At 44.1% G+C, this 11,239-nt stretch overlaps 1 protein-coding gene across 4 annotated transcripts in view; it reads right to left on the bottom strand.

The window, feature by feature from the left end:
* Window positions 1-5,855: 5,855 nt before the first annotated feature.
* The window catches only part of daam2 (dishevelled associated activator of morphogenesis 2), a 94,558-nt gene continuing 89,174 nt past the window's right edge, over window positions 5,856-11,239 (bottom strand). For all 4 annotated transcript variants that reach the window (XM_084013736.1, XM_084013735.1, XM_084013733.1 and 1 more), the window contains 2 exons: window positions 9,492-9,662; window positions 5,856-9,402 (listed from right to left, as the gene is read on the bottom strand). In XM_084013736.1, the coding sequence (XP_083869862.1) occupies window positions 9,184-9,402; window positions 9,492-9,662 (390 nt within the window). In that variant the 3' untranslated portion in view covers window positions 5,856-9,183. The remainder of the gene's footprint in view (window positions 9,403-9,491; window positions 9,663-11,239) is intronic.

The following is an 11,239-nucleotide window of genomic DNA, read 5'->3' on the forward strand; positions in this document are numbered from 1 at the left end:
CACTGACAACGATTTCTCTAATGTGAGGATAGTGTAGAGGTAATGCGCCTTTTTCTTTCTTTGGCCGGAACTCTCTCTCTCTCTCTCTCTCTCTTTCTCTCTTTTTTTTTAGATAGGCCTAGTAAATGCATCTACATTGACCAACTAATTTATCTCAGCAATTCAATGAATCTATTAATGAACTCACCTGAAAGGAATTTATGTGGCTGAAAATTGCATGCAGCAATGCCTTTTTCATTGGGATCTATAACATGCTATTAATAATAACATCTTTATGCCTATCATGTTTTTGCAAGTTATATTTGGGCTCTGGGGAAATTGTATGACATAATTATGTTGGTCTAATTCTCTGATCTAAAGACAATTATGCAATCAAAAAAAAATTATTTGTAAGACGTCCTGGCCAGGATGTGAACACGGACTGCCTGCACCTGGGGGCAGGTGCATCACCAGTCACCCAACTGGGAGACTAGCAACACAAGAAATAGATATGTATTTAGATAGTCGGTGTTCAGGAAATAAACGATTTATTCATATTTTTGTAATTGCAAGCATGTATTCTTAGACACTTGATGCAAATATAGTTTGTACTTCATATATGTAATTTTTGGTCTTTCACGTGATGAAATCACGAGGACTAGACTTGGCGGAACCTTCTGCTGGTACAGTTGTTTCCGACAGACGGCCTTCTCTGAAACCCCCGCTAAAGTAAGCCTGATGGTTAGCCTGCCCCGGAGCAGGCTAGTTTGGTCGGGTAAATTCCCATGGTTACTTAGCGGAGAGTCCCTCAAGTCACGTTGATGGAACGCAACTCTCGCTAAAGGTAGCGGGGCTTATCGAAATTAGCCCGGCTTTGCGCTTAGCGAGTTTGATGGAATACCCCTCTGGTTTCTAAATTAAGTTGTCTGATTTTTAACCAGGTTGAGCCATTTTCTCCTGTTTGTCCTGAGTGAAACAGCTCTGTTGGAGTCGGCCATGTCTTTGGGGGTGGTACTGTGCTCTGTTGCACCCTCCCTCATCACACTCTATATCAATATGGCACATTACTATTTTATTCTATTGTTTTCCTTTGGTCCAAATGTTCATTTCGGCTGCATTTTATTAGTTTTGCAATTCATTTTAAATAAAGTTTAACATTATTTGAGACAAAAAGGCCCCCAAAATGAAAGCACATTTCTGCCACTGAAAAAAAAGAGTTAGTTTCTCAGAATAATGACTTAGTTTCTCCCAAAAATAACATAGTATCTGAACATATGTACTTAGTATCTCAAAATGATGCCTTAGTATCTCCCCAAAATAACACAGTATCTCAAAATATTTACTGTTTGGGACATGAAGTGGGGTCCGTTTCACAAAGCAGGTTTAGTGAAAACCTTGAGTTAGTTAACCCTGAGATGAGGGAAACTCTGGTTTTTCGGTTTCACAAAGCCAGTTCAGCATAAATCTGAGTCAGTTACCCGGGTAACATACTCCGTGAACCTAACCTGCTCGCTAGCAGGTTTGCTTCAACAAACCCTGAGTTTCTCCTACATGTCTCCGCCTTTTTCCGGAATCTGAACCAACTCTGAAAAAATGTGCCGTCCTTTCATCGTCAACCTAATCGATATGGAAATAAAAGTGATTCTAGCAGCTTTGCGTCGGGAGAGGATTTTGATTACCTTTCCTTTCAATCACATTAGATATTATCTAAACAATATTCTCCGACATTTTCAACATTTCATATCGCGGACATAATCCGCAACCAGATTCTTTGCGGAGGTAGTGTTTTTGCGAACGGGAGATTTATGAAATGTTTAAGTACATTTCTGTGTGGAAATATCTGCTTATATTTACTGTTTAATATGTGAAATTTGATTAAAATCATATGCCTTAGTCGACGTATTTGCGCATTTATTCTTCTGCTTAATTTTCAACTGAAGCCACTTTCTTTCTGTGCCTGGGTGGATTACACCCAATAAAAATAATAATTTATTTGTTGCGCTACTTTGTGAACTACGGGAATAGAACCGCTGTCGCCTGCACCATAGGCAGAGTTGCTAACCATTACACCACAGTGTCGCTCTGCAAATCTGAAAATAAAGACTTATTACCTTTAGATCAATAGACTGTTTCATTCAGTTATACACATTAGATCGGGCAGTAATTGTCTGCCACGCAAACTATCGCTACTTTGCTGCAGTTACGTTGCTCCGCTTTCTCAGGATGAGCTCGTTTTCTACATAAACACTCGGTAATATCTAATGACGCTCTCCCCGTTGCCATGGTGAATCGTAGTATCGGAGATCCATTGATGATGGCTTTGTAGAGTCGGCAGGCACGCGCGTAACTCAGAGTTTACATACTCAGAGTTGACTGAACTCAGAGTTCAGGGTTAGGTTCAGAGTTTGTTGAACCTGTGTGTGAAATAATCCTGATCTGATCTGTGTACCTCAGCAGCCACACACACACACTTTGACTTTGAATCGTTTCCTGGGGCCCGTTTCACAAAGCAGGTTCAACAAACTCTGAACCTAACCCTGAACTCTGAGTTGATCAACTCTGAGATGGGCAACTCTGAGTTTTCAGTTTCAGAACAGTGGTTTTGAATTAGTTCAGTCAACTCTGAGTATGTAAACTCTGAGTTACGCGCGTGCCTGCCGACTCTACAAAGTCATCATCAATGGAGCTCCGATACTACGATTCACCATGGCAACGGGGAGAGCGTCATTAGATATTACCGAGTGTTTATGTAGAAAACGAGCTCATCTTGAGAAAGCGGAGCAACGTAACTGCAGCAAAGTAGCGATAGTTAGCGTGGCAGACAATTACTGCCCGATCTAATGTGTATAACTGAATGAAACAGTCTATTGATCTAAAGGTAATAAGTCTTTATTTTTGGCCTTGCAGAGAAACACTGTGGTGTAATGGTTAGCACCGCCGCCCACGGTGTAGGGGACAGGTGTTCAACTCCCGTAGTTCACAAAGTAGCGCACTGAATGAATTGTCATTTTCATTGGGTGTAATCCCCCCATGCCCAGAAAGAAAGTAGCGTCAGTTGAAAATTAAGCATAAGAATATTGCGCAAATACGTTAACTAAGGCATATGATTTTAATCATATTTCACATATTAAACAGTAAATATAAGCAGGTATTTCAACATAGAAATGTACTTAAACATTTCATAAATCTCCCGTTCGCAAAAACACTACCTCCGCAAAGAATCTGGTTGCGGATTATGTCCGCGATATGAAATGTTGAAAATGTCGGAGAATATTGTTTAGATAATATCTAATGTGATTGGAAGGAAAGGTAATCAAAATCCTCTCCCGACGCAAAGCTGCTAGAATCACTTTTATTTCCATATAGATTAGGTTGACGATGATGAAAGGACGGCACATTTTTTCAGAGTTGGTTCAGATTCCGGAAAAAGGCGGAGACATGTAGGAGAAACTCAGGGTTTGTTGAAGCAAACCTGCTAGCGAGCAGGTTAGGTTCACGGAGTATGTTACCCGGGTAACTGACTCAGATTTATGCTGAACTGGCTTTGTGAAACCGAAAAACCAGAGTTTCCCTCATCTCAGGGTTAACTAACTCAAGGTTTTCACTAAACCTGCTTTGTGAAACGGACCCCTGGTCTTTTGTGCTGTGACTGTGAGAGATATGCAGCAGAGTCAATCAGTCATTTTAATTAAAAAAAGCTAAATTCAAGCAAATGTTACATTTTTAACCCTGGCTTTTATGATTATTGATTCTGATTGGCTTGACAAATGACCTTTTTAAAAATCTCCAGGCAGAAGTTGTAATTTTGCTTTTGAATGAACGCCGTCGTTTCCTCACAGTGGAACAAAGCAGTGGAACTCGCCAGGACTCACAACATGAAGGAGATCAAGTCTCTTCTTTCCAAATATGCATCACATCTTCTAGGGAAGAATAAAACTCTGGAGGCGGTGGAACTGTATCGGAAAGCCCACCATTTCCTGGATGCAGCCAAACTCATGTTCAAGGTAGGCTCAGGTTTTCATGCTCGTTACGTTTGAGGAGCTTCATGAGAAATTCAACATTCAAATGAAGCATTTATAATTGTTTGAGCTCCCATCAGCCCCCTCAGAGCAGCATTTTAATGGTTAATAATGTAAATAAAGGTCATATCTTTTTTATACATGTTGAAACTATTGTATTATTTATTTTTATGTATTTATTTGCTCACATAAAATACATCAAATTAAAAGAATGAAATCAAGAAATACACATTCTGCAATGTTAGACTCAAAAGTGCCGAGATCCCCTCTGCTGATGAACTGTTTATCTTTGAGATACTCCTCCAGTTCTTATTTCTCCTGTCCAATGGAAAGCTTTATAATAGGAAATATCAACGAAACTATGGATTCATTCAGCCATGTTTCAGTGAAAGCTATGATAGAAAACTTATGATCCAAGCATTAAAGATAATGGTTTAAATCTTGGATAAGCTTCTGACATTGATATGAAAACTTTAAAATGTTTTAGATTTGTTTTAGAATCTGATCTTTTGTCTTTGTTATACAGTAAAGTAGTATCTGCTGACATGGTTGATAATGCTCTGTATGCCCTCAGCTGTTCCACAGCGAGGAGCCTGAGCAGAAAGCTCGCCCCCCATGGTGAAGCTTGGTGGGGGACCTGGAGGAGCAGGATGCTGCTGGCCGCTGACGCATTTATGGGTGAGCAGCAGAACTTTGTGGTTGATCCGGGATGAGACTGGAAGCCATTGTAGTGAGTGGAGGACGGGGCTTATATGATCTGTTCTGGATAGAGTGCAGGTGTTGGATGCTCTTGCAGGAACCCGGATGGAGAGCCCATTAAAGTAATCCAGCCTCCTCCAATGTGTTCTGCTGCTCCGTCTCTTTGCTTGGTCCTGCGTCTGTGACCTGCAGTGGACAGACGACACAACGGACCCCTGTGACACGTGATATGATGCAAAAGGCCCAACAGCTGTCATTCATAGCAGCCAGACGTCCTAGTTGTTCAGCCTCTTTGTGACTTGATAAGATTCTTCTACCACAATATACATATCAAATATACAAAATACACACAATTAGATCCGATTCTGTGAACACACATTGTTGGGCGTCCATCAAAAGGCCACTTGAAAGCCTGGGGAGGACTATTTTGGACTCAGCTTTTTCAATATGGTTGGTTGCAGCCACACAGAAGAGGAATAGGGAAACTAACGTGACCCCAGCAGAACCCTGCCCAGCATCATGGCTCGGTGTTCCTGTCACTAACAGTCTTCGACATGCAGACTGGAGGAGCTGGGGCTCGAACCTCCGGTCTTCTGGTTGGAGGACGACTCGCTCCACCTCTGACTCTGCACCTAAACTGCGGTGCAGATGCTCTGGAAGGGTTTCCACAGGAATTACACGTTTATAAACGGTCATCTGCTGCCACCTTCAGGAGTGTTGCAGTAATTGCACACAGTGCTTTTCCAACCAGCACAAATGAAGAGCTTTACGTCAAATCAAACGTATAAATACAAAAAAAAGTGCATACTTGGCATTTTATTTAGTTAACCCAAACAAACAAAGGATACGTGTGGTCTGGTTTCCTTAGTGATTACAGCTCAAATGTATTGGAGGAACTACAACAAAACATCTTCAAAGGAAATATCACTATTCTTATCTCAAATCTATTGCTATTATTACTTTATCACAGTCGTTATTCTTTTGGTGCAAATAGAGATAATTACAGGTATTAAAGCCACATGTGAAACTTTTATTTTTTTAGTTCTGAGTTCAAAGTCTTTTAAAGCCAGAAATCTGAGAAAAAAAGACAAAAGGTATAAATAATGACGATTTCAAACATTCAAGAAACGATTCCGAAGAAAAGAACAGAATCTGACGTAAGGGACAAAAGTTTATTGTAACCCTACAAAAGACACAGGGTGAGAAAAAAATACAAAACAAAAATAAAATTATAGAAATGAAAAAAAAAAAAAGATTCTCATTCTTATACAAGTCTCAAAACTATCCATCATACACGGACCACAGTTTAATTATTCATATTTTTAATATAACATCTTGTAATGCTGTGTGTACATACAAAATATAGCAAACTAAATAAGGCAAATAAATAGAGGTACAATTTACAGGAAAATGGAACATTCCCCAATGTTTTAATCTTTTTTTCTTCTTTTAAATCTTATCTCAAACATCAAGGATGGTGTACAAAATGCTTCTTTTTTTTTCCAACTGTACATCTTTCGGTGGAGGATACATTGTTTTCCAACCATAAAAATACTGACTCCTCCACAGTTATACAACCTCTGAAACCAGGTGCAACTCTTCTCAGGCAGTACAAATTGTCGTGTAACAGGTGTGCTCTATATTGCAAGCGATTTAAGTTCACACATCACACTTTGTGCACCCGTCTTCGGGCATGCAGGTCGACGCCAAGTGCATGGTCAAAGCTCAAATCTCATCTCTGTCATCCTACATGTGTTTCCAGCGGCCCAGCCGGAGTCCCAAACCTCACTTGCCCCCCCCTCCCCCCTCTTTCTTCTTAACACCAAGTTTTTTTCATTGCACCCTTCTCATTCCTCGAAGGATCCTAAACCCTCATAATGACGCTGCGAATGGAAATGTCCCATAATAAAAGTGCATTGAACAAGCTACTAATTTCATTCCTCGGATTTCCACCTGTACACTCCACAATCAGCCAGTCAATGGCCAAAATAAACATCCAAACATGGAACAACATAAACGCGTGATAATACTGACAATGCTGCGATACCCCTCGGTAAATAGTCTGCACTACGATACAAGTTAAAGCTCTGGATTAAGAGTTTAAAGGGTCTGCCAACGTCTCGTATGCGGATTAATTTGAAAGACGAAAGGAGCCGAGGTTAGGAAATGGAATCAAATATACATGAGAGGCTGGTTAAAGAATATCACACGTCTTTTTGGTTTACTGGTTAATCTCTAGAGTGGGACGCGGGAACTCAAAGATCCTCTCTGCACTCACGTTGCCTTTTCAGCCTCTCTGTCAGGTCAGCTTCTCTCTGCTTCAGTCTGAGGAAACGTTTACACCCCCGGTAGGACGGGGTTTCTCTGAGAAGCCTCCCATTATGATACATTCAACACTGAAGTGTATATAAACCTTCCTCTCAGCAGACTCTGGGGGTCATTGTGCCTCGAGCTGGGGGTCAAGCGCTGCATCATGTTACATTTTGGAGAGAACCACAAACACAAACATCTGAAGCCACAAGATGGCGCCAATTATTCCGAACCAGAGCAAACACACTGTACGTTTCTTTGGGGGGAAAGACACACCAAATACACAATAATAGGAATGGTACAGAAACAGAAAGGTGAAAACAGAACAGAAAATGGCAGAATGGAGGACGAAGACAAACGTACAGCAGCGGGTGTAGAGTATAAAATAAGAACGGACGACAAACATCGGAAAGGTTGTTTTTGTAAAGCAGGAGATTCATGTGTGCGTTTCCCTCTGCTTGCCTACATAAAGACGTATCTTCATATCTGATGTATGAGTTTGAATGGATCCACGCTTCCTGAGAATAGAGCGTGAGCGGCTCCTCCCTCACCCCAGGACGAGGGCCATCTCTGGGTACCGCGAGGTCCCCCGTCCCTCTACGGAACGACCATCTAAACTTTATCATCTCTACTGCGTAGATTTTACAAATGCATGTTTCAAACAAATATTTCAAGAAAAAGAAAAGTGACTTGGCTCGGCTTCAGGATGTGGCTGTGACTATTGCCTGGCAACAGTAACTAGGCAAACCTCAAACGTTTCGGAGAAGCTGCAGGGACAGATGGAGGTACAGATTGTTTTCTGTGAGGCTGTTAGTGTCCCGCTGTATTTCCACCTCCACACCCGTTAAGTGCTTTTTTTTTGTAGCCTGATTTGGAGACTCATCACATGGTGCAGTCGAATAAAGGACACATTAAAACACCCAGAAACACAGCCTGATGAGCCTGGAACTGGGTGACGATAGTTTAAACCGGGCCGATGGCTCCGTCCTGAGACGCATCGTCTTTGTTAACTGAAGCTCAGAGAGGATTCGCCCAGCGGAGGCTGCCCATCGAGTGTAACGTTGGTCAGAAAAGCTACAGTGCAAACGAGACATACAGGTGTGAAAAGGACAAGCATCTTTTTTTTCTTCTTTTTTTTAAAACATGAAGCGCAAATTGTATAGAAATTCACTTCCAACACCAATGTGAACTTGCAACACCAACAAATGACGCGTCGCGTGTACAAAACCCCCAAAATGCCATGAAAACATAAAAAAAACCCTCTCCATCTTTGCAATTAGCTTGTCTGCATCTAAATATAAATATATATCAACGCCTAATTGCAGTATGTTTTTTTTTTTTTTTTTTGTATTAACATGTTAGTTTTCTCTTCGCTTTGGCACTGGGTAATGCCAGAACAATGTGGCGAGCGTTGGCGAGTGTTGGCGAGGCTCGACCCCTCCTTCGTGGCACCGTCATCGTTTCGTCAGGCGGATCGAGCCGTTCTGCCCTCGACGAGAGTCGGACCCCCTGAAATCGTCCGTTGGTCCTCCCGTGCCGCAGGGAGTCTCGCGTATCACCACCTCACGCTTTCAGAAGCTTGCAAAGCATTCTGGGATTGGCTGACTGCACGCCCCTCCTTCCAGGCGAGGAGGCTCATCCATCCCTTCCGTTTCCGGGGGCAACCGTGACCGTGGAGGTTATGGCTTACTTCCACCACATTTTCCACCATCTTTATTCAGTTTTTGTTTTCTGGTTTCTTGGCCTGGAGTCTATGTACAGTGTGACTGGCTGATCCCAGTCCTGTGTGGCAGGAAGGGAGGGCTGCTCCAGCACCGAGGAACTGACAGAGGAACAGTGAAGAAAAGAAAAGGAGCCGTGAAAAACACAGGGTTGGAAGCTTGAGCACAGTGTTAGAGGACGCGGGGTCACAGTGGTCCGTCCGTCCGTCCAGCTGTCGCACAACGCCCAGGACAAAGGGGTCGGGAGCAGCTTGAATGGACCAATCAGAGGAGGGAGTCGATCCTTCAAAAACGGCGTGGCTGCCCACACGTCCAGTCCAGCCATTCTTTACATCCTCTCCAATGTCGGAGGTCACGGTTCGAGGACCCGGACTAAAAAGGTGTTGTGAGATCTACACCGAGCAGAATGTAGGTGTCTAGTGTTTGGTTTTTGTTTCCTCCTTCCTGTTCCCGACCTAGTAGTTGACCTTGGTGACGGCTCGCTCGCGGCCGCCGCCACCGCCCTCCACCAGCTGGTTGACGGAGCGCTTGCGGTTCCGCTTGAATTTGTTCAGGTCCTTGTCGAAGACCTCGCCGGAACGCAGCGCCGACACCAGGTCGTCGAACTCCCCGCCCACCTCGTCTGAGGCCCCGCCCTTCTTGGCCCGCCGCTCCCGCTCCCTCTGCTCCTTGAGCTGAAGAAAACAAAAAAAGGAGACAGGAAGTTAGAGCGACGCGTGTTTAAAGTAGACGGCGTTGGCTGATCCCTTAGGTTTGTTCTCACCATGGCCTCCATCCGTGCCCGCCTCTCCTCCTCGTCTTTACGCCGCTGCATGTTCTCCAGGTCCTGCCGCGCTTCGCCGAACGACTGCAAGAAGGTGTCGAAGATGCCGAAGAACTCGTCGGGCTGCATCCTCCCTTCTTCCTCCCCAAAGTGCTTCAGAGATTTGGTAAACTGTGAAGACATAAGAGCCTATGTGAACACGCTGACCTGGGAACAGTTTCTGGTACATAAAGCTGATAAACACAATAAGACCACATCAGGACATGGACTGGATTCTCTGCTCCCAGATCCCTCACACTTATAGTGACAGGCACACGTGAGCCTGCATATGCATGGTGTTCTCTCTCTCACACCTACACACAGTGGGCGAGCGACTGCGTGACTTGACCGCCGTATGTCCGCCTCGTTGCGTCCAAGCGGTCCGGCGCTCCGTGCCAAGACGCCGCCTGCAGCCAAACCTCCTCGACATTCCTCCACACACGGAGCTCTGCAGCCGACGAGGGCCGCCGGCCGTAAACATGATGTACAATATTATCGTCGGTGTTTCCATATAAACTCCTGCTTCGTTTATTCTGGAACTAGAATTACAGCCTCGTGGTCGTGTGCCTCCGCCAACCAAGCTTCTTTTTCTTCTTTCAGAATTAGCATATGAATTCTAACGGTCCAAAACGTGTTTTGTGACCTTTGACCACCAAATTCTAAATCAGCTCATCGTTGGCTCCAAGTGGACTCATGTGGATCTGTGCCATATTTGAAGGAATTCCCTCAGATGTCACGTTCCCTCTCGTGAGTAACCACGGCTGCCGTTGCCATGGAGACTTAAGATGCACTATGCGTGTACCGAGTCCAACACCGACACTGGAGGGTTACCTAGAGGGTCATTGGGCCACTGAGCAACACACACACATGGACCTGTCAATCAGCAGGTAAGCCCCGCCCCCTAAAGCATCCCCTGCTTTCTGGTCTGTTGGACTCTAAATAGACCTGTCAATCAGCAGGTAAGCCCCGCCCCCTAAAGCATCCCCTGCTTTCTGGTCTGTTGGACTCTAAATGGACCTGTCAATCAGCAGGTAAGCCCCGCCCCCTAAAGCATCCCCTGCTTTCTGGTCTGTTGGACTCTAAATGGACCTGTCAATCAGCAGGTAAGCCCCGCCCCCTAAAGCATCCCCTCCTTTCTGGTCTGGTGGACTCTAAATGGACCATAATGTACTAAATGAACATCATGCTGGATTGAAGAAGACTTGAAACTAGAGATTGATACCATAAACTCATGTTTACAATGTTTACTGAGATAATACATCAAGAGAGAAATAGAACCCTTTTCTTAAAGACTTCCATGCAATCAGACTTTTTACAACCAGAGGAGTCTGAAAAGATTGCAGGTTTTCAAAACGCGGAGGTTTCCGTCTGTAATAGCTGCGTACGATGGCGTCACCCTGCAGCACAAAATCTTCAATCTTATAACGACTTCCAGTCAGGTAGCAGTCAGGTGACAGAACGCATCTCATCGCCCTGTACTGTGTGTGGCTCCAGTGTTGTGATATGAAGGAGTTGGGGCTTGCTCTTTTCTGGGGATGCAAAATCATCCTGTCATTATGGGCCGGTCTCCATAGCAACCCCCACCATCATCCCTCCCTCTCCTGTAATTATGTGTCTGGTCAAATCTGTTTCCTCTCATCCCCTCGGGTCTGTGCTCAATTAACACACACACACACACACACACACACACACACACACACACACACACA

Source organism: Eutrigla gurnardus (assembly GCF_963514095.1).
Source record: "Eutrigla gurnardus genome assembly, chromosome: 7".
NCBI lineage: Eukaryota > Metazoa > Chordata > Actinopteri > Perciformes > Triglidae > Eutrigla > Eutrigla gurnardus.